At 54.9% G+C, this 22,910-nt stretch overlaps 1 protein-coding gene across 22 annotated transcripts in view; it reads right to left on the bottom strand.

The window, feature by feature from the left end:
* TPM1 (tropomyosin 1) overlaps positions 1 to 19,851 on the bottom strand; it is a 31,638-nt gene extending 11,787 nt beyond the window's left edge. For 2 of the 22 annotated variants that reach the window (XM_060174381.1, XM_060174383.1), the window contains exons 1-5: positions 19,602 to 19,841; positions 18,094 to 18,219; positions 17,789 to 17,914; positions 4,751 to 4,884; positions 992 to 1,109 (exon numbers count right to left, since the gene is read on the bottom strand). In XM_060174381.1, coding sequence (XP_060030364.1) covers positions 992 to 1,109; positions 4,751 to 4,884; positions 17,789 to 17,914; positions 18,094 to 18,219; positions 19,602 to 19,715 — 618 coding nt within the window. In that variant the 5' untranslated portion in view covers positions 19,716 to 19,841. Of the gene's footprint in view, positions 1 to 991; positions 1,110 to 4,750; positions 4,885 to 13,412; positions 13,624 to 17,788; positions 17,915 to 18,093; positions 18,220 to 19,601 lie in introns of those variants that run through there. The other 20 variants (XM_060174371.1, XM_060174369.1, XM_060174370.1 and 17 more) reach the window with 17 other exon arrangements.
* Between the last annotated feature and the right edge of the window lie 3,059 nt (positions 19,852 to 22,910).

Below are 22,910 nucleotides of genomic sequence, written 5' to 3' on the forward strand. Positions count from 1 at the left end.
CTCTCCTGCCTGGAGGGGAGCAGGGCAGGCTGCAAGTGGGCGTCCAGCATTCAGACAGCAGTCCTGTGGCTCCCCCAGCCTGCACTGGGCTGTGCTCCAGGTATCGCCCAGGCCCAGTGGCGCAGCCCTGCTCCCAGGGTGTGGAGACCCAAGGTCTCCAATGCTCTTGTATGTTTTGGTTTTTCCAGGGTTATGGATTCCCCGGCAAAAAAAACAAAACAAACCAACAAAAAAAAAAATCACAAACAAAACCAAGTAATGACCCTTCTCTGAGATCACAGAACTCTGCTTCACGAGGGCATCCTTTTCTGCCCAGCGAGCGGCTCACCTCCTGGAGGTGGGGTTCATTTCCCAACATCTAGGTCTGCAGTGAGATGGGGTTTAGGGGAGCCGGGGTCTAGTCTTGGATTGGCCAGAAGCCCACTGAGAGACTCTGGGCAGGTCCCATCAGCCTGACGCTGCTCAGCTGTACAACCAGCTGAGACTGAGAGCTCTCTCGCCCCATTCCTGACTGAGCTGCTGAAAAGAGTCATGATGCATTTTGGCTGTGTTTGTCTTTTTAAAATAATACGTTAAGCTTTATTTTGTTTGATAGAATAGAGAGAAATTGAGGGGGGAGGGAGAGGGAAAGGGAGGGAGGGAGAGAGAGGAAGGGAGGAAGAGGGGGAGAGAGAGAGGCCTGTAGCACTGCTTTACCACTTGTGAAGCTTTATCTCTGCTGGTGGGGACCGGACCGGGGGCTTGAACCTGGGTCCTTGTGCATGATAATACGTGCACATAACCAAGTGTGCTATACCCCCATTTTTCTATGCAAAAATGCACTGAGACTTTGCAACAGCCTGATACCATCAGAAGGGGCCTTTCAGGAAGGGGCTGGCCAGAGCCAGTGGTGTGTATGCCTGGGGGGGGGGGAGGGGTGGCTGAGTCTGCAGAAGGGATTCTGGGACCCTTTTCCCCAGGGCCCACATGGGGGAGGGCGCCAGAGTCTGACCTCTTCATACTTGCGGTCGGCATCCTCAGCGATGTGCTTGGCCTCCTTCAGCTGGATCTCCTGGATCTCCATCTTCTCCTCATCCTTCTGGGCTCGGCTTTCAATGACCTTCATGCCTCTGGGGAGGTGGGTGGACAGAGAGTTAGGGGCTTGGCGTTGGTGGCCCCAACACACACAGACACCTAGACACATACACACCCCCCTCCACCTGGCTCGGCTGTGGGTCCTGAGGCCATATAGAGACTAAAACAAGAGCCCTGAGCTGACTTTTCCAGACAGAGACGGAGACAGACATCACAGCACTGAGGCTTCCCACAGTGTGATGGGGGCTGGGTTTGAACCTGGGTCGTGCACATGGCAAAGCAGGCATTTTCCCTGCTGAGCTATTTCGCTGGGCCGAATACAGAGTGGCTTGTATTTTCCTTCCTTCCTTCCTTCCTGCCTGCCTTCCTTCCTGCCTTCCTTCCTTCTTCCCTCCCTCCCTCCCTCCCTACCAGAGCACAGTTCAGCTCTGGCTACCAGTGGTGTAGGGGATTGAACCTGGGACTTTGGAGCATCAGGCATGAGAATCTCTTTGCATAACACTTATGCTGTCTACCTGTCCCAGAGTGGCTTGTATTTTCCAAAGTGTGAAGCAAAACTTTCTGGGGCTGAAGGTAGGGAGCGTGCACACACACACACACACACACACACACACACGCACGCACGCACGCACGCACGCACACACGCACACACACACTCACACACACAGCACACACACACACCACACACACACTCACACAAGCACGCACACAAAGCACACACACACTCACACACATACCCCTCACACACACACACACACGCACACACACCCCTCACACACACCCCTCACACACACACACACACACACACCACATACACACGCGTGCACACCCCTCTCTGTTCTGTTCCATGTGGACAGGGCCTCTCACTTGAGTTTGGGCCCAAGTGCTTAGCAGCAGGATGGCCAGCTAGAAGCCACCAGGCCAGGATGACGCTAGAATCTGGGAGATGGGTCAGGGGTGCCGGTATACTTTATGGGCTCTGTGTCTGACGGGGTTTCGTCCTGTCGGGACCAAAGCACAGACAGGAGCCTGCCGCTGCGGGCGCCCCACTTCCTACCCAGGAAGCCACCGCCCTGACCCCAGGTGTTGCCAATGGCGAGCTAAAGCTGAGCCAGATGAGACTGTGGATTCCTATCATGTCAGGTCTGTGAACAGGGCCATTCCAAACCGGCCAACCTCATACTACTTAATAATAATAATAAAAAAATCCTCTATGAGGGAAGGAAGGAGGGAAGGGCAGGACAGAGCACCACCAGGGATCAAACCTGGAGCCTCAGCCATGCAGGTCCTGCACTCTACCACGAAGCCACCTCCCTGAGCTCCTGAACTGCTCTTATTGAGAGAGATCAGAAAGAGAGAGTGTGAGAGACAGAGAGAGATCCAAGAGAGAGATCTGAGAGACAGAGATAGAGACAGAGAGAGATCTGAGAGAGACAGGGACAGAGAGAGACAGAGAGAGCAGCACTGCTCCGCCATCTGCGGTACTTCTCATGGTGCCGTGCTGCTCCCACAGGGTGCTGGGATCAGAGCCCGTGACCCAGGGCTTGGTGACATGCACTTCATCTGACTCGTCCCCTGGTTTCCCTAAACCGCTATCCACTCACCCCACCCTTCAACCTGAGCACTGTAGAGACTCAGGCACTGAAATCTTTCTACAGAGCCACCATGCTATGTCTGCAGGGCAAACCACCATCTTTTTAGGAAGCACAACATGACGGATTTGGAGAGTAGCATTCCAGCGGAGGTCCTGGCCTCGCCGCGAGCCGGGGCAGGCTGTGTCAGTCTCCTGGTTCCCTCCTCTCCAAGACCAGAGGGTTGGAGTGAGCGGTCTCCAGCCTCCTTTCTACTCTGGCACTTGCCGTCGGCAGAAGGCCTTTGGGGACGGGGCCCACCCCAGAAGCAGCGAGACGTATGCAGTGGGAAGGGGTGAGTCAGCCCAAAGAATCCCGGGATCCTTGGTTAGAAAGGTAACAACAGGGAGTCAGGCGGTAGCGCAGCGGGTTAAGTGCAGGCGGTGCAAAGTGCAAGGACTGGCGTAAGGATCCCGGTTCAAGCCCCCGGCTCCCCACCTGCAGGGGAATCGCTTCAAAAGGCAGTGAAGCAGGTCTGCAGGTATCTATCTTTCTCTCCTGCTCTGTCTTCCCCTCCTCTCTCCATTTCTCTCTGTCCTATCCAACAATGACAACATCAATAACAACAGTAATAACTACAACAATAAAACAAGGGCAACAAAAGGGAATAAATAAATACAATATTAAAAAAAAAAAGAAAGGTAACAACGGCAGCTCCAATGAGTCTTCTCTACTCTGCAGCCTGGAACCAGGCCCACTCTGGTGGTGGGGAGTAGAGGCAGAGAAAAGGGTGCAGTGACGGAGGACTGTCCACATGACCGTGTCCACATACACGTGCCCCACTACGCCCCAGCCTCCTGGAACTCCTCAGACCTGCTCAAGTCAGGTGAGGACACGTGAACTTCAACAGTGGCCACAAGAGAAAAGGCTGGACTAGTGGTGCCCCTGGTTAAGCTCACACGTGTCACGCTACACAAGGACCTGGGTTCCAGCCCTCAATCCCCACCTGCAGGGGGCAGTTTCATGATGCGTGAAGCAGGGCTGCAGGAGTCTTCCTCTCCCCACCCCCACCTTGATTTCTGTCTCTATCCAAAATAATCAAGTAAAAATTTCTTTAAAAGAAGTCTTTCTGGAAAGCATGGAGCCATGCTTGTCTAGCTGAGTCATGGCTGTCTTCTGCTGTCACAGAGCTGACTCGGGGAGGGCGAGTCAGCGTGAGTGGGCTCAGAAGGCACGGGGTCTCCAAACCCCTCAAATGCCTTGTCAGGGTGCTGAATTCCAAAATGACATACTTTGTATAGATCCTGTTTTATCTGTGCCTTTTCTTTTAGCTATTTGAATGCTGACAGTTATTTTTAAAACACCTGTCTGGCTGGGCCAGGAGACAGTTTGGAGACAGGGGTGCACGTCTGAGGTCATGAGCTTGATCCTGGGCACCACGTGTAAGCACCATGGACAGCACCAAGGCAGCGGCTGGATGGTGGCTCAGTGCCCTGGAGTGTCTCCCCTTTCTCCTCCTTCCTCCTGCTCCTCCTCTTCCTCTCTCCACACCCACACCCCCAATGCAGAATACAAATACTGGGCCTGGAAGGCCACTCAGTGGGATCACAGGTGCCCGAGGTGTCCAGTCTCTTCCTTGTGCTGTGGCATAAAAAAGCTGTGTCTTGACGGTCAGGCGGTAGCGCAGCAGGCTAAACGCATGTGGTGCGAAGCGCAAGGACCGGTGTAAGGATCCCGGTTCGAGCCCCCGGCTCCCCACCTGCAGGGGGGGGTCACCTCACAAGTGGTGAAGCAGGTCTGCAGGTGTCTATCTTTCTCTCCCCCCGTCTTCCCCATCTCTCTCTCCATTTCACTCTGTCCTATCCAACAACAATGACATCAACAACAATAATAACCAGGGCAACAAAAGGGAAAATAAAAATAATAATAATAAAAAAAAAGCCGCATCACTGGGCATCTCTGGGCCAGCGAAACAGCACAGCAGTTGCATCACAGGCTTGCAGGCCTGCGGCCCCAAGGATCTGCTCATGCTGAGACTGACGCCCCCGGAGCCACCGTGACACTCGCTGCCTAGGGCCCCGAGACGCCCCTGGCGGTGCCCTCACCTCTCGCTTTCGTCGGCCGCCTTCTCAGCCTCCTCCAGCTTCTGCAGAGCGGTGGCCAGACGCTCCTGGGCTCGGTCCAGCTCCTCCTCAACCAGCTGGATGCGTCTGTTCAGGGAGGCGACGTCGGCTTCAGCCTGGGGGGGGGGGAGGGAGAGGCGGTTCAGGGCTGGAGGAGGTGGGGCGGTGCCTGGGGGGAGCCACTGGAGCCCGCGTGGCCGCCCCTGGTCGAGGCCGGAGTCCCCTCCCGACACACGTCCACAAGCTCACCCACCCTCGGGTGGCTGGCGCCGTCTGTGTTCAGACAAACCCACAGACTCGGCTCTCAATGTACAGACAGACATTAGTGCGAGTTCTCTTGTTCTGCTCCTTTCTTTCTATTTTTTTTTTAAAAGATTTTATTTATTTGTTTATGAGAAAGATAGGAGGAGAGAGAGAGAAACAGACATCACTCTGGCACATGTGCTGCCGGGGATCAAACTCGGGACCTCATGCTTGAGAGCCCAAAGCTTTATCACTGCGCCACCTCCCGGACCACTCTCTGCTCCTTTCCTGCAGGGATGTCAACATACTGAAGGGCAACTCTAGGGGGAGATGGGGGATGGCTCGCCGGTACAGCACACTTCATCACGAGTGAGGACCTGGGTTTGGGTCCCGGCCCCACATGGGAGTGTCACACATGGCACTAGGGGCAGATCTCTGGCTGGGGTGGGGTGTGTGTGGGGTGCCTGTCCATCATCTTTATCTGAAATTGAAAGGGGGCAGTTCTTCTGGGAGCAGAGGGGTTGCTCATGGGAGAGGCCCTCTGATCACAATAAAATAAAGGAGAATTATTCTGGCCACTGAGCTACGTGGGGGAGCCTCAGCTGTCGGAGACACAAGGCTGACCGGGGCTCAGCCACCTATGGTGGGTGAGAGCTGCAGTGGCCAAGCCAGGCTGCTGCGTCCGTTCTTCTCTGTCCTGCCCAGGAGCCTGCAGCGGCCTCATAAAGGAACTAAGTTCTTTTGAGTTCAGTGGTTCTGCGATGAAACCATCTAGAGCTGTGACAATACCAAGTGGCCACCCCTGCTCCAGCCTCCTCAGCAACCCCTTTAGACCACCCCTGGGGGCCAGGCACTGGCACACCTGGTTAACTACAGTGTGCGAGGACTCAGGTTCAAGCCCCTGGTCCCCATCTGTGTGTGTTGGGGGGAAGCTTCCTAAGTGGTGAAGCAGGGCTGCAGGTATCTCTGTCTCTCTCTCTCTCTCTTTAATCCCCCCTCCGAAGTATTTGTCTCTGTCCAATAGTAAATAAAATTTAGGGAGTTGGGCGGTAGCGCAGTGGGTTAAGCACACGTGGTGTACGAAGCGCAGGGACCAGCATAAGGATCCTGGTTGGAGCCCCTGGCTCCCCACCTGCAGGGGGGGTCACTTCACAGGCGGTGAAGCAGGTCTGCAGGTGTCTATCTTTCTCCCCCACTCTATGTCTTCCCCTCCTCTTTCCATTTCTCTCTGTCCTATCTAACAACGACAACAACAATAAAAACAACAAGGGCTACAAAAGGGAAAATAAATAAAATAAAATAAATACAATTTAAAAAAAGAAAAAAAAAATTTCCTAAAGCAACTTCCCAGAAGAGAGTCCAGACAAAATTCCCGAGTGTTTCTGACACAAGCTCACTGGAGCTTCTTACAAGTCAAGGTTGCTACAAGGGAGTTTCAAGTTCCTTGAGGGAGAAAAGAAAAAGCAGGACAGATGAGGTTTTCACTTAATATCTCCCTGTCTCTGAGATAAGCTGCTGCTTTTCCTCAGCATTTGTTACTCGAGTCCCAGGGCACTCACTGGTGACCTGACCTGGTACACCCTGTCCACCACTGTGGCTGTGTGGATCTGACACATGGAAGCCCACCGTGGCATTTTCTTTTCTTTTCTTTCTTTTTTTTTTTGTTTCCAGAGCTATCACTCTGGGGCTGGGTGCCAACACTATGAATCCACTGCCTCTGGCAGCCATTTCCCCCATTTTATTGGATAGGACAGAGAGAAATTGAAAAGGGGGGGGAGATAAAATAGGGGGAGAGAAAGATAGACACCTGCAGACCTGTTTCACCACTTGTACAGTGTCTCCTCTGCAGGTGGGGAGCCGGGGGCTTGAACCGGGATCCTTGCACCGGTCCTTGCTATGTACGCTTAACTGGGTACGCCACTGTCAGCCTCCCTATGTTGACATTTTCTAACTGCCTACAACACTTCCTCATCCTCGTCACTAGCTCTGAATGAAATGAGCAATTATCACGGGGTAATGAGGTTTTGGGGGCTCTGAGGGCATTAAAAAAACAAAAAAACAGCACACCCACAGGATTCTGTGTCGGCTCCTTCACTCTGCTCCCATTCTGTCCACTCAGCTCTGTGCATCTGACAGGCCTTCTACCAGAGGCTGAGATCAGGGAGGGTCCACTGGATACAAGGCATGACCCCAGCCTTTTAACTGGAGCCCGGGTATCTGCAGATGGCACGGAGCTAGACGGAGGCCTGCATTCTGAGGCGCGGGGAGAGTCTGCTCCTCGCCTGTGGACAGTTATGCCAGTCACTGACAAGTTTAGTCTGGGGAAGAGAGGTGCCTGGGGCACTTCCAGCCAAGGTAAAGGGCCCTTCGTGACCTGCAGCACACTTTTATCTGGTCAAAAATTAACTATGTAGCAAGAATTGGCTGATGGAAACAGGGACCAGAGACGGGGAATAAAAGAGGCTGGGAGCCCAGAGGGACAGCTTACAGCTACCCGCAGGCCAGAGGCTGAATCCTTTATGGGAGGATAAGTGGGGAGCTGAGGGGCTAGTGTTCATAGAATTAAAGAGGAGACAGGGAGAGAGGGACACGCATACGTGCGCCCTGAGCACTGCTCAGCCCTGTGCCGGGGACTGAACCTGCAGCCTGCCTCTAGGGCATAAATCAAGTTGGTGCTATCTCCTGTCTGGGATAACATGTTTCCCAAGTACAGGAAGGAAATGACTTCTCTCTCTTTAAATACTACTTTTTCAAAAACATATTTATTTTACCAGAGGACTGGCTCAGCTTATGGTGGTACAGGGGGGTTGAACCTGAGACTCTGCCAGCCTCAGGCAAGAGGGTTTCTTTCGGCGCCATTATGCTATCTACCTCCCCCCTTCTTGAAAGCTTTCAGCCCAGCTTTATGAGACTCAGAGGGAGATAACATTAAGGGCACATACATTGAGGTCAGGTCAGCTTCAAGGGCTTTCCTGTATTCCCCATTTCTTCTAAAATCGGCCCTTTTATCAGTAGGGGTTGGGAAGGGGGAGGCAGCAGACAAGCCACTCTGAAAACGAAAGACAAAAAGGAAGAACCGATAGTAGCCTCCACCCCAGCACGGCCTTGTCTCAGCTGAGAGCTGAGGGCGACTCCACCTCTCCAATGCTTCTCTTATGATCCTTTTTAATGTCGAGGTAGTGGACACCCTAGCTCAGTGAAGTGGGCTTTGTCAAATATTTCTTCATGGCTACCACATTCTAAGTTCCCTGCTCTGCCTTCTGCCTGGGCCCTGGCCTTGAAAATTCCTACTTCAGGTAAAGACACCCCCAGGTGGCAGACGGTTTGCTCCCGATCTAGTGGTGGTGGTGGTGGTGGGGCGGGCACAAGACTAACCAGAGAGGGGCCCCGCTGAGCCAGGCACCCCCTTTTCACTCTGGACCCTCTTTTGTCCATGTCCCTAGCTCCACCACTGGGGAGTATCTCGACTTTTTAAGGGGCGGTGCCCTATGGGAAGGCCAGCCAACAGGGACTCCCTCACAAGGAGTCCCTGAGCCATGAGTGGGTGTGCAGATCTGTTTGTGGGGGCCCCAGGACCACACAGAGTGGGCTCCTGGAGGTTGAGCTAGAAGGGGCCCTAGGCCTGGGCTGCGGTTCCCACAGTTGGCTGGGCGTCAGGCTCTGCTGGATGTAGATCACAAACACTTCTAGTCCTCTTCCCTAGAGATTCGGGGGGTCAGGAGGGAGGAACTGGGCTATAATAAGCAGCCTGTCCTACCACACACCCGTACCCCCCAAAGAACAAGTCCTGTGGGAAACCCTTCTGAGGGCTCTTGGTTGAAAACAGAAGAGGAAGCCTGAGGAAGGGAGGAGTGGAGGGAGGGAGGGAGGGTGGGCCTTTGGTGCAGAGCACTGAGGGATCTGTGTGCTGGCTCTCCTCCTGTCCCCAGACCCGCTGGAATTTCAGGGAAGCTCTGGAATTGGGGGTTCTCGTCCCTGGGGCCTTTCTTCTGATGTCAGAGTGGGAGTCTGACCACACAGTCACCTTCACCTCAATTGCCCTCATTTTATTTGACAGGACAGACAGACACAGAGAGAATGGGGATGGAGAAGGAGACAGACACCTGCAGACCTGCTGCACCACTTGCGCCACTTCCCCGTGCAGGTGGGGAGTGGGAGCTCGAAGCTGGGTGTACCTGGGCAGGTGCCCCGGTGGCCTGGCCGGGCCCCACTCTCTTCTAAAGGAAACACCTTCAGCCAAAGTTCACGGCGTGAACATGACCCACTAGACAAGTCCTCCAAGTGCTTTTTGTGAAAAGGCAAGACTTCAAAGTCATGCACAGGGTTAGGCTCACTGAGGACACTTCTGGAAAGTGACAGCCTGGACCCGAGAGCCGTGTCTGGGGCTTCTCTGGATGCTAGTGTCCTCTCTGGGGAAAAGCTCTCCCTGGCCCAGGTGTCTCAGGGCATCACTAATAATACTCATCAGAATAATCATTTAGGGCATCGTTGGCTTTGGCTTTTGTTTTAGGGGCGGGGATTAAGTGTGGTGGTCAGAAGCCCCGTATCTCTCGTCTTCATTAGCTCTGACCCTGTCTTCTGCAGGCTCTGAGGTTCCTTTCGTCTGAACCTCTGGGCAGGTGCTTTGACACGAACGGCTGCTGGATAAGGATCTGGGAGTTGGGCGGTAGCCCAGTGGGTTAAGCGGCGCCAAGCACAAGGATCCCAGTTCGAGCCCCCAGCTCCCCACCTGCAGGGGGGTTGCTTCACAGGTGGTGAAGCAGGTCTGCAGGGGTCTGTCTTTCTCTCCCCGTCTCCCCCTCCTCTCTCCATTTCTCTCTGTCCTATCCAACAATGATGACAATGACAACAACAATAAAAAACAAGGGCAACAAAAGGGAAAATAAATAGATTTTTAAAAAGGATCTTTGGGGAAGGCTCCCAGCCCAGCGGCAAGTCATTTCCAGGCAGGGACACACCCTGAGCACACCGGGAGCGTTCAAACCCCGAAGCCATCTGTGGGGCTACTCACTGAATTTCCTGAAGCCTTACTGCGTCCCTGCAGGTTATGAGCCACTTAAGAGAGGAGCCTGCACTACCAGCAAAGGTCACCGGGGTCTCCCTGCAGATCCACCGCTCAGTCCCCGCCAGGAGCTGCTCTGCGTCTGGGCAGGTGCACACCTGTGCCTCCCCCAGGCCCGACACACAATTCCAGGGCACACTCACTCCACTCAGGTAAACTAGGTTCCAAATCTGTCCCCCCCAGACGTTTCAAATCAAACACAACCCAAACAAACAAAAACCAGCAATGACTCTCCCTCTCCCTCTCACTAATACTACTGAGCATACAGTTAGTAGGATCACATTAGATCTCAAAAATACTCTCTGCACTATGTTTTCAAAGTCTGGCTTGAACAGTAGGGCCTCATGGGACAATGAAAGGTCACTTTTTTTTTTTTTTGGTGAATTTCTGGCTAACTGTTAAGTTCCACAGAGATTCACCCAGCTTGCTGTGTAAGACCATGGGGCTGGGACCAAGTTGAAAGTCTGCCCATATATGGTGAGAAAGGGAAAAATATACACACACACACACACCATTAAGGGACACTCCCACTCCAAGAGAGCAGATAAACACAACCGCCTCTTATCGGGCCCAGAGCCTATAATTTATGAGGCATATTTGTATAATGAGGGGGAGGACGGGTATAAACAGGGCACTGGAGCGCAGAAAACCAGGGTGTGCATTCCAGCTCCCGCCACGGCTAAAGGCTGGGGGTGCTCTCAGAACATGGCCCGCTGGCCTCCTGGCCTCAGAAGTCCTTCCCAATTCTCAGGCAGGAAGGGGGTGGGGAGTTTTTGGTAAATTGCTGATTTCCCATCTTTAACAGAGTTACCAACTAGGCACCTCCAAGCTGCAGCTGTGAGTCCCCTTGATGGCTGGGACCGGGATGGACACACACATACTCAGCCTCTCTCTCTCTCTCTGAGAATGACAAAACCCAAACAAAACGCTAGAGAGTCACAGGACTGAGTAGAGCAAAGCAACCTCATTCCAGCATCTGAAGGCCCCCCCCCCCCACCTCGGTAAAACAAATCCACAGGAAACCAATGAGCAGGGTTGCCCTTCTCCAAGTTCAACTGAGAACCTCTGGAAATCTGAATTGTGGGCCAGTCAAATCATTGTCATTATTTTTTGCTGTGACTTATGGCTTTGCCAACTTTTATCTTTGCTGCCAACACAAACTGGGGCTGCTGGCTGAACTCACAGCTATAAGACGACTACCAAAACAACACCTAAGTAAAGTGAGTTGTCCTGGGATCCCAGTTTCAGAAACAAAAAATAGTTTTCCATCTGAAAACTATTTCTCTTCCATGGTCTGACCTAGGCCCTCAAGTGGCTGTGTAAAAACAAAAAACAAAAACCTACTGTCCAATTCTCTCTGGGCAGACTGTCTTCAAAGTTACTTATAAGGGGCTGGGCGGTGGCACACCTGGTTAAACACACGCGCTACCGTTGTCAAGGGCCTGGGTTCAAGCCCCCGAGTCCCCACCTATAGGGGGAAGCTTCATGAACTGTGAAGCAGAGCTGCAGGCGTTTCTTTCTCCATCTCTCTCCCTACCCCTCTTAATTTCTCTGTCCCATCTAATTAAAAATAGGGGTTTTTTTAAAGTTACTTATAAAAACCTAACCACATTTAACACACAACTTTGGGGGGAAAAATGAAGGCATTGTCTTAAGCTAGTGCCGAGAGAGAGAGAGAGAGAGAGAGAGAGAGAGAGAGAGAGAGAGAGAGAGAGAAATGAAAGTGTATCTTCCTGGTCTGACCTCAACCCTCAGGTCAGGAGCCAGCAAGAAGCTTTCTTTCCACTCACTCCCAAGACCGGGTACAACCGCAGTGACTGCATTCCATACCACATTCCATCCCACCCACCGCCTCCTCTCCCCAGGCGAGTTCCCCTCCAAAAAAATGTATCATTTTAAAGCATTTCAATGGAACTTAAACGTGTTTAGGGCTCTGTGAGGGAAACAGCCCATTCTCCTGCTCTGTAGGCGGCAAGTTCCAGGGGCGGCACAAATGCCAGAGGGCACAGCACCACACCAAGCGGCTTGGTCATCTTTTACACACTCACAGGCACCTAGGTAGGCAATGGTCTCATCTCCCACATTCTACCTCTGGAGAAGTGGTTGAACACTTACTTGAGTGATTCACCCCAAGTTTCACTGAGACTAAGTCACAGTGGAGGTTGGGATTCAAATCCTGGCAGCCCAGGGCCAGAGTTCTTTCCAAGAGCCATCAGATTCTGGTCACTCTAACGGTTCCAGGACAGCTAAAAGGGGGCCAGAGGGAGTAAGAGCATCATCGAGAAAGCGCTTGTCCCCCAGAGAGAACGAACTGCCTTTTGCCTACTGGTTTCCTGATTTCCGTTTTCTGGAAAACGCCCTCCAGGTGGGTCTTCTTCAGAAGGGGGAGGGGAGCCCATTTGCTTCTAGAAATTCTACTCAAAACAGGCCTTGTGGTTTCTGCAGCCTCGCCAGGCAGGGTGACTGGAAACCCCTCCATCTCCATTGGGCCAACGAACACAGCTGGGCACCTTATTCTCACTTGTCACCAAGCCCTCGGGAGTCTGAGCCTTCTGATTTAAAACACACGCACAGCATCGACAAGCAGCAAATACCTAAATGACCCAAGAGCCTATCTGCCAGACACTTTTGCCTTTGGAGAAAGGAAGCGCCCCGCCCTCCATCATCTCTCAAGATTGGGTGAGGACGGTTTATAACCCGGACCTGGAAGCAGGACTGGCTAGATCGGGGAGGGGCAGTGGGGTCTGAAAGCCAGAACCCGGTTCTCCAGTCTGTTGCCAGAGCCAGATCCAAGAAACAAAACAAAAAAAAAAGCACAGTTCATGAGCGAGGTGGGGTGCAGCATCCCTGGGGTCCCCAAGTTGGCCAGCGTCCTTTCCTCAGAAAATAAAGGCCTTGTTAAGAACACACACTACAGTGTGCAAGGACCCGGGTTCAAGTCCCCAGCCCCCCACTTGCAGGGGTGACGCTTCACGAGCAGTGAGGCAAGACAGTACCAGTGGCGAACCTGGTTGAACGCACACGTTACCGTGCCCGACAAAGACCCAGGTTCAAGCCCCCGGATGCCCACCTGCAGTGGTGAAGCAGGGCTGCAGGTGTCTCTCCTTCTCTCCAACTCTATCTTCCCCTCCCCTCTCCATTCTGTCTCTACCCTAAATAAATAGACATATGCGAAAGGCCTGCTCATCTCCACGCCCTCCAGGGGCACAATGCCAAAGGCACCCAGTGCGCATCCCGGTGCGCGCCCCGCACCCAAGCCAGCACCCCACGATCAGACGCCCCGCTGGGCCGAGCTGCTTGGGGGAGGGGTGGGCCCTCGCGCCCCGGGGCGGCCCTTACGGTCTCCCGCAGCTTCCTCTCCGAGTCGAGCTCGCGCTGCAGGCCGCCGGCGCGCTCCTCGGCCGCGTCTGCCTGCTCCTGCAGGCTGCGGATCTTCCTGCGCACCGCCTCCAGCGAGCTGCTCCCCGCCATGGCGCGGCTGGGGCGCGGGCGCGGGCTCGGGGCGCACTGGCTGCGGGCTGCGCTGCCGCACTGCCGCCCCGTCCCGCCCCGCCAGCCCCCGCCCGGAAGTGCGGCCTCCCCGCCGGCGCCGGGCACTGCGCATGCTCCACCCTGGCGCCTGGAGCCCCGCCCCGGCACCGCCCTGGTCGCCGGGGTAACGGGCCAGCCAATCCGAGGCCACTGGGGTGGGGCGCCGCCTGCTAGTTGAGAAACCCAGCTAGGAATGCTAGATATGATGGTGGGGGGCTTAGGGAGGGCGCTGTGTCCCCTAGGTGGTCAAGAAGCCCAGCTAGAAACCTAGGCTATGGTGTTGGGGGGAGGGCGTTCGGGGCTGACTGCACCCCCACTTGTAAGGAACCCCACGATCCCAGTTGGAACCCTAGCTATGGTGGTGGGTGGCTTGGGGGTGTGTCTTTGCCTCCCAGTTTATAAAAAACTCCAGTACCCCAGCTAGGAACCCCAGCTGTGGTGGCGGTGGGCTTGAGGGGTGGTGACTGTTCCCCACCCCCCAACTTGTAAAGAACTCCAAGACCCCAGCTAGCTATCTTGAGCCCCTGCACTCAAAAATGCACACAATATAAGCGTTTTCCAATGCAGTCTCTCTTTCTCTCTCTCTCTCTCTCTCTCTCTCTCTCTCTTTCTCGCTGTGTGGCTGAGACCATGAACAGCTGCTCTGGGCTGCAAGCACAGTTACCTCTCACACCGTTCAACACTCACATGCACTTCAGTTAATAGGCAGGGAGGCCTGGACAAACAGCTCACTAGGACAGTGTGTTGTTTTGCCTAGTGCACAACCCAGGTTCGAACCCAGTGCTCAGCTCAAATAGATAAATAAAAAAATATATACAGGCACTATCTTGAGGGGGCAGAGTGAGCCCCACTGAAGTGGTGTGATCCTGTGGAAACACCCCAGAAAAACAGACCCTTCTGCTTACACGCTTCTTTATTTTAGCTCTGACAGGGAGAACTATTGATAAAATCGCACCCACTCTGGGCTGCCCTGGGGAATCAGAGGCCCTAAACCAGAGCCCCAGCATGGCAGGGGAGCACCAGGAATAGTGGACCAGTGCTGTGGAAGTCCTCTCAGGTACCCCAAGGAAAGCTACCTGCTCTGTGAAGGCGCCTCTAGGCTCATCCAGTTCTCCCCTGGGGCTGCTGTTTTTTAAGTGCCTTCTAGTCTTGGGGCTCCCTGCTCCCCGCCCCGCCCCACCCCCCACATGCAAACTGAGGTAAAGAATGAAGAACCAGAACAGCACACTTGTCACTGGGGACATCTGGGCGAGAGCCCTCGGCCTTTTGGTTCCCAGCCCTGCCGGCGCTCACAGGCCCAGCTCAGCCCTTGTCTTGTCCTGTAGGTGGAGCCTCAAGCTTGCTTTCCTCTGGCCTTCTCTGGCCCTGGGCTACTCTTTCACCCAAAAAGCTGACAGTGGCCCCAGCACTAGGGTACTGAGAAGGAAGACATCTGGGACCCTCCAGGAGGAGCTGGGAGACCACTGGGCCCTGCAAAGGTTCCCAGCAGCCTCCAGATTCCTGGCAAGCCGGCATCAGGTGAGATCTCTGGTGTCCCCAGAGAGACTGGGGCAGCAGTTCTCAGCCTGCTCGGCACGCTGGAATCTCCCATTTCATAAACGCCAAGGTCTGGGGTGCCGCTGCTCCCCAGGAACTCCCATTTCATTTCTCAGGGGCGCAGCCCAGATTGGGGAACAGGGGCGGGTTTTAAAAGTCTCCCCCAGGTGGTGCTGTTTAGTTATGGTTTCAATCCCCAATGGGAAGGCAGAGCTTAGGGGAGAAGGACCACCACACTGGGCCAATTATTAGATATATTACAGATGGGGCTGGGGAGGGAGTGAGTGGGCAGAATGAACCTGGAAATCCTTCTCAATTGAAATGGAAAGACAGCAAGAGATACAAAAGAAAACTCTCAGCACAGGACCTAAAGAATCACAACCTTTTCTAGCAGGAAGGGCTCAGGTCTGAATTAGGATTTGTAAAGGCAATGGCAAATGCATACAAAAGGGGCAGCAAAAGGGAGTCAAAATGTTTAGGACTGGGGTGGGGGAACAGCATAATGGTTATGCAAAGAGGCTCTTATGCTTGAAGCTCCCAAGTCCCAGGATCAATCCCCTGTACCACCATAAACCAGAGCTGAGCAGTGCTCTGGGGGGATGGGGGGTTGGGGGGGGGAGAAAGAAAAAGTTTTGTCCTTGGTAGGAATGTCATGAAACGTCCCCATCCCAAATGAAGCATGGTTCTCTCAGGAAGCTGACCTCTTCCCCCACTCCCCCTTTCTCTAGGGACAGCTGTCTCTTCCTCCTCAAGTCTAGACTATTTTTATGACTAGGAGTCACTCTAAAGATAGCACTGCTTCATAAAGGACTTTAACAACCCCGTAGGTTCCAAACAGCCTACATCTTAAACAAGGAAGATGGTCTCTGTACTATGCTCCCCCAAATGGATCACATTTAGGGAAAATTTGCCAATAAGAAGACCCCAAATGACAACAACAAAAAAGTCTCCCCTGCTGACCCCTCCCCCCTAACAGTCTTTAAATAGCTACCTTGCCCCACTTCTGCCCCACCTCATTCCAAGGCTCCCTCAAACAAGACTTTTCAATAAAGACATGATAACAAGACATAGAGTAATTATGCCTCCCCCCTGCTCCCCCCCAAGAGTTGTAGGGGGGGTGTTTCCCCTCCTTTTCTTGTCTTCAATCTTACTGGGCTCTCTTCAAATTCTCTACATTCTTTTCCTTATAAGGAATATCTCTCCTTGATCTATCAGCGGCACTTAAAAAAAAAAAAAAAAAAAACCTTAAATAAACGTCCCACTGGAGAATTTGGAGGAGACCAAAACCCTGTTTAACCAAAGAGGAAGCCCCCCGCATCTGATCTATATTACACAAAACAGGCTCAGAGGAAGCCCCCCGCATCTGATCTATATTACACAAAACAGGCTCAGAGTTACATGTGGGTGTTTGTTTGTTTGTTTTTGTCTTTTTCTGAAGCCAGATATTGGGAACTGATGTGTTTAAGCTCAATCAGTGCTTCCCTGAACCACCAGGAATCCTGTTTTCATCAAAAATTCCTTTCTGTGAGCTTCTAAATTCCCTATGTCTGGATTTCTCCTTTGCAGAGTGACTTGGAGATCGCATTTCAAATCTCTCAAGCCACAGAAAAACCTCTCCAGATTTCAAGACCCTCTGGCCATTTACATTTTACTCTCCTACCAGGGGAAAAAAAAAAAAAAAAAAAACTCTGCTTTGCATTTGGAGGTTCAATTTCTAGACATAGACATAGCTTCCCCTGGTGCTCACACATTCTTGGATAGTTACCAACTTCCTAAGGAATTTCTTTCCTAATTGGGCCTCCAGGCTTAATTAGCTTGGAGAACGGAATCCAATGGTGTGAAAAAGAAGTAGGTTCTTTGGGAATTAAGGCTTGATGGAGCAGAAGGGGAGGGGACGACTTTTTTTTTTTAATCTGAAGAAGAGTGCCCAGGGCGGTGGACACAGTGTGAGCTGAGTATCTGCCTCAGCTGTGTGCTGGCTGACAGGTGGGGGTGGGGTGCGTGGGAGGGGCTGGGGGCCCCTCTCTCACTCTACCATATAAAGCTCTGAGCTATATATAACTCCCAGAGAACTTTCTGGACCTAGTGCCTGACTGCAGACCCTGGCAAATATCAGCTTCCCAGGCAGACCTTAAGGTCCTGGTGGAAAAGGGGGTGGGGGGAGGCTTTGATGCCTCTGCACCCTACTATCCACTCAGCCTTGCAGGGTGGGGGTGGGGTGGGGTGGGCAGCTAGAGGCACCTAGGCAAACCACACTCTTCTGACCCTATCCTGGACAGGGACGACACCTCCTGGGAGCTTTTCTGCCACCATGAAGGCCAGATCACTTCCAGGTCTGATTTTAGCTGCTTAGTTCTTCCCCTCTTCTCTCCCCCCTGCCCCTGCACCCCAAACTCCATCCCCAGGAATGAAGGGAAAAGAAGAAAAAGAGGAACAAATGAAGATAAATGTAAAATGAGTGTGTACAGTAGCACTCGAGGCTGCCGGCATCCAGTGTCCCCGGCAAAGGCCAGGCAGGAGGCAGGGTGCAGGGGGACCCTCCTCTGAGACTCTCTCGTGGTGACCCCCCAGTCCCCGTGTCCACTGCCCCTCAGCCCCAGCCCCAGCAGGCAGTGGTGAGGGAGGCTGCGTGGTGGGCATGCACTTACATCGGTGGCCTTTTTCTCAGCCAGCTCCAGCTTCTCCTGGGCATCTTTGAGAGCCTCGGAGTACTTGTCCAGCTCATCCTCAGTGCCTTTCAGTTTCTTTTGCAGAGACACCAGCTCATCTTCCAGCTGGGAGGTGGCCGTGGAGGTGGAGGGGGGGTGGGGGGTGCAGCAGGCAGCGTGACCCAGCAGGGGAAAGGTGTGGGTGCACAGAACCAGAAGGACAGGGACAGCGGGAGAGAGACAGAGACAGGGAGAGAGAGAAAGAGAGACTGTTAGCCTGGTGGCAGTGGCGGCTGGCCGAGTACCTTGGCGGCCGTCTCGTCAGCGGCCAGTAGGCTGTCCTCGGCCTTGTGCAATTCTTCCAACACCCGGTCCCGCTCATCTTCTGAGACCCGAAGCAGCTTCTCCTTGGCAGAGATGTCGTCCTCCAGCTGGGGGGGACGCGTGAGGCCAGCCGGGGGACCGTGTGTGGCGCGCGCGCGCGCGCGCGCGCGCACACACACACACACACACACACACACACACCAGGTTGGCTGGGGGCGCCTCGGAGGGGCCCTCCATCACCTCTGGGAAAAGCTCTGAGGAGGCCCGCCCTGCACCCCACTTTCCCTGGGGAGGGAACCCCAATTGGTCTCAAGCCCCCAAGGGGGGAGGGTGTGTCCCCCGAAGTCCCCCCCCACACACCTTGGGGCCCTCACCCCCCCATTCTGTCCGGGACTTTGTTCTTAAAAAAAAAACTCCATGACACCCCACCTACACCCCAATCTCTCCCCGCCTTCAAGTGGGAGGTTCTATTCTCCACAACCAAAAAAGTCCAGGGGCACTTTCCCACAGTTTACTCCCTCTACCCCTCCCCCGTCCCTGTCTGCATCTAAAATTGATCCTTAACTGATTCCCGGGAGACTCCAGCATCTCCAGGGCTGAATTAATTCATGAGCTTTGGGAGGGCAAGGGTGGGGGTGAGGAAACGAGAGAAGGAATGAACCCGCAAGGCTTAGAAGTTAGAAGACTGGAGCCTTCTCTTCCTTGGTCGCCCAGAAGGGGGATGGGGGATCCCCAAGTCGCGGGGCCGAGGGTCTACGCCCGGGTTCTGCTGGGGGGTAGTTCAGAGTCGCAGCGGAGTGAGCCGCCCCCGCCCCCAACCGCCCGAGGCTGGGGGGCAGGGAGGGGCACCGGGCTCTGGTGTGGGGGAACCAGGTCGAACCCACCCGAACCCCGAGTACGGGAGTTGGGGCAGAGTGAAGCCCCCGAGTCCCGGGTCCCAGCGGAGTGCACCCCCCTCGAGTCTTGAGTCCAGGGATCCGAGCGGAGTGAGCCCCAGAGTCCAGGGTCTGGGGCGGAGTGAACCCCCTGAGTCCTGGTTCTGGGGCTGGGGCAGAGTGAACCCCCACTCTCTGGGTCGCAGGGCGGAGTGAACCCCCCTACTCCAGGGATGAGGCAGAGTGAACTTCCCAAATCTCCTGGGGCCGGGCAGAGTGAAGCCCCCCAAGTCCCTGGGGTAGGGGTCCAGGTCTGGGGTCGGAGCAGAGTGAAGCCCCCCAAACCCCTGGGGTAGGGGTCCAGGTCTGGGGTCGGAGCAGAGTGAAGCCCCCCAAGCCCCTGGGGTAGGGCTCCGGGTCTGGGGGTCGGAGCAGAGCGAAGCCCCCCTATGCCCCTGGGGTAGGGGTCCAGGTCTGGGGTCGGAGCAGAGTGAAGCCCCCCAAGTCCCTGGGGTAGGGCTCCGGGTCTGGGGGTCGGGCAGAGTGAGCCCCAGAGTCCTGGGTCGGCTTCTGGGCAGCGTGACCCCCACCCCCCCACTCCCGGGGGCGCGGACCTGCTTGCTCCGGTCCTCCGCCGCCTTCTTGTCGGCCTCGGCCTGCTCGGCGCGGTCCAAGGCGTTCTCCTTGTCCAGTTTAAGCATCTGCATCTTCTTCTTGATGGCGTCCATGGCTGCGGCTTGGGGGGCCCGAGGGCGCGGGGTGCGGCGGGCGGGCGGACGAGGCGAGCGCTGGGGCGGCTGAACCGGAGTGCGAGCGCCCGGCGGCCCGCGGCGCCCAGATAAGTACCTTCCCGAGGGGGCGACCGCATTCCTGCCGGCAGCCAATACTTTTTTGGAAGAGCCGCTTCCTCCGGCCCCCGGGCCGCGTCTCCTCCCCCCGGCCCCCGCGCCCTCCCCGCCGCTCCCCGGGGCCGCCCGCCCATTCGCTGTGGCCGCGGCCTCTGCGCTCTGTGCAGATGACTATATATGGGGGCCCAGCGCTGGCGGGGCCGACGCACCTCCCAGCCGTGCCCCGGGGCTTCCAGCTGGCCAGCCCTGAACCCCCAGAGGACTGGGCCCTACCAGCTGGTCACCCCTGAACTCCCAGAGGACTGGGACCCCCCCAGCTGGCTAGCTCTGAACCCCCAGAAGCTGAGCATCCAGTTGCCCAGCCCTGAACCCCCAGAGAACTGGGCCCTACCAGCTGGCCAGCCCTGAACCCCTAGAGGCTGCCCACCCAGCTGTCCAGTACTGAACCCCTAGAAACCAAGATCCCCCCAGCTGGCCAGCCCAGAACCCCCAGAGAACTGGGCCCTACCAGCTGGCCAGCCCTGAACCCCTAGAGACTGCCTCCCCAGCTGTCCAGTGCTGAACCCCCAGAAGCCTAGGTCCCCCAGCTGGCCTGCTCTGAACTCCTCGGGAGGCTGGGGACCACCCCAGCTGGCCAGCCTCGAACCCCCAGAGACGGCCCCCCCAGCTGTCCAGTGCTGAACCCCCAGAAGCCAAGGTCCCCCAGCTGGCCAGCCCTGAACTCCTCTGGAGGCTGGGGACCACCCCAGCTGGCCAGCCTTGAACCCCCCGAGACTGCCCCCCCCAGCTGGCCAGCGCTAAATCCCCAGAGACTAGGGTCCTGGGGCCCCTCAGCTGGCCAGCCCTGAACACCCAGAGGCTAAGGCCCCCCAGCTGGCTAGTCCTGAAACCCCAGAGGCCAGAGCCTCAGGGGTCCATGTTCCCCTTCCAGCCCCTGGAGCCACTAGGCCCCCCCCCCCCTGCTCCCACCCCCCAGCCCCTGAACACAGCCGCCCCTGGCCACCTCGTTTGACTCTCCAGGGAAGTTCTAACTCCGCTGGCACAGAGACTAAGTGGGCTGCCCTGGAGACTTTCTCCCTCCCCCCACTGTGGGGGCTCAGAGCACCCCAGAATCTGCATTCTGTGAACCCCTCTTTTGCACCACCATCAGGGGAGGGAATAGTTAGACCCGAGGCTCCACATAGCTTAGCTGTACGTGCCTGTGGCAGGGGGTGTTCTGGTGGGGAGCCAGGTGGCAGGAGTTGAAAGGGGGAAGGAAGGATGTTGAATTGAGACCGGTTGGGTCACTGGTCTCCAGCACCAGCAGCTGGGACGCTGATGAGGAGTCCGCCCCCTCATCTTACACCAGGTGGCTGGTCAGCCCTGCCTGGGGTTCTCCAGTCATTTGTCTTGCCCAGGCTTTCAGGAGTCTGCCTTTTCCCATGTTAGGCACCAAGCTACCTGGCTGCCGACGACGTGTGGCAGAAATAGTATTCAGCTTAGCTCATCGGACCCGTGGTCATAAATGCTGAGGGAACAGGCCCAGCACTGTTGTGAGCTGAGCTCAGGGCCCAGAGGATTGCCCCAGCCTTTTGCCCCCTTATCGGGCCCCATTTGGAGAAGCCTGCTCATTCCAGAACCTTTGTAGGTGGGAAGGGGAAAAGGGGGGAGGGTCTCCAGGACCTGCCTGACACAGGCCAGGGGCAGAACCCCTAAGGATCTTGGTAACTGTCCCCACAGGATAATTCACAAGTTGTATTACACAGACGCTGAATATTCCCTGGACGCTGGCTTGAGCAGACCAGGCAGGCCAAACAACTTGTAAGTCCCTCAGAGAATGATCGAGTTTCTCCCAGGATTTTATCAGCTTTTTTTCCCCCACTGCCCCCACTGTCCAAGAGGGAGGAAGCCCTCTGATGTCATGAGATTGAGGCTGGGCTGAGGGGCCTCAGGGCAGTGGACACTCAGCAGGTGCCCCGATGATCCGGCTGCCCACCCAAGTCGCTGGAGCAGGGACTTAGGAGTTGGGCCCTGGGACCCCCAACCTGACTTGACCACTGCTTTTTTAGGGTGGCCTTAGCCAAGTTCAACTTCATGAAGCTATCTTTCTCTCTCTGTGTCTCTCTCTTTTAAAAAATATATATTTCTTTTCTTTCATTTATTTTCCCTTTTGTTGCCCTTGTTGTCTTTTTATTGTTGCTGTAGTAGTTGTTGTTGTTATTGATGTTGTTGTTGTAGTAGTTATTATTGTTATTGATGTTGTTGTTAGATAGGACAGAAAGAAATGGAGGGGAAGATAGAGAGGGGGAGAGAAAGATAGACACCTGCAGACCTGCTTCACCGCCTGTGAAGCGACGTCCCTGCAGGTGGGGAGCCAGGGGCTCGAACCGGGATCCTTACGGTCCTTGTGCTTTGCACCGCGTGTGCTTAACCCGATGTGTTACTGCCCGACTCCCTAAAATATATATTTCAATTGATAGGACAGAATGAAATGGAGAGAGGTAGGTAGGAGAGGGAGAGATAAATAGATAAGACACCCATAGTCCTGCTTCATTGTTCATGAAGATTCCCCTGCAGGTGGGGACTAAGGGTTTGAACCTGGGTCTTTGTGCCCTTAACCAGGTGTGCCACCTCCCAGCCTCCCCCACTACCCCGTTCTCTCTCTTTTTTTAAATTAAGTTTTAATTAATTAATTAATTTATTTATTTTCCTTTTTGTTGCCCTTGTTGTTTAACATTGTTGTGGTTATTAATGTCGTTGTTGTTGGATAGGACAGAGAGAAATGGAGAGAGGAGGGGAAGACAGAGAGGAGGAGAGAAAGGCAGACACCGGCAGACCTGCTTCACCGCTTGTGAAGCGACTCCCCTGCAGGTGGGGAGCCGGGGGCTCGAACCGGGATCCTTACGCTGGTCCTGTCGTTCTCTCTTTTAAGGCTGCAAATTCTTCCCTGCTGGGGTCGTTGCCAGGATAAGAAGTGTGACAAAGAATGAGAAGCATTGTGTTGGGTGTGCAGTCAGCTGCACTTTGCGTCACATGTGCTTAACCCACGGCACTACTGTCCAACCCCCCTTTTTAATACTTTAAAAAAAATCTTTA

Source organism: Erinaceus europaeus, chromosome 16 (assembly GCF_950295315.1).
Source record: "Erinaceus europaeus chromosome 16, mEriEur2.1, whole genome shotgun sequence".
Classification (NCBI taxonomy): domain Eukaryota; kingdom Metazoa; phylum Chordata; class Mammalia; order Eulipotyphla; family Erinaceidae; genus Erinaceus; species Erinaceus europaeus.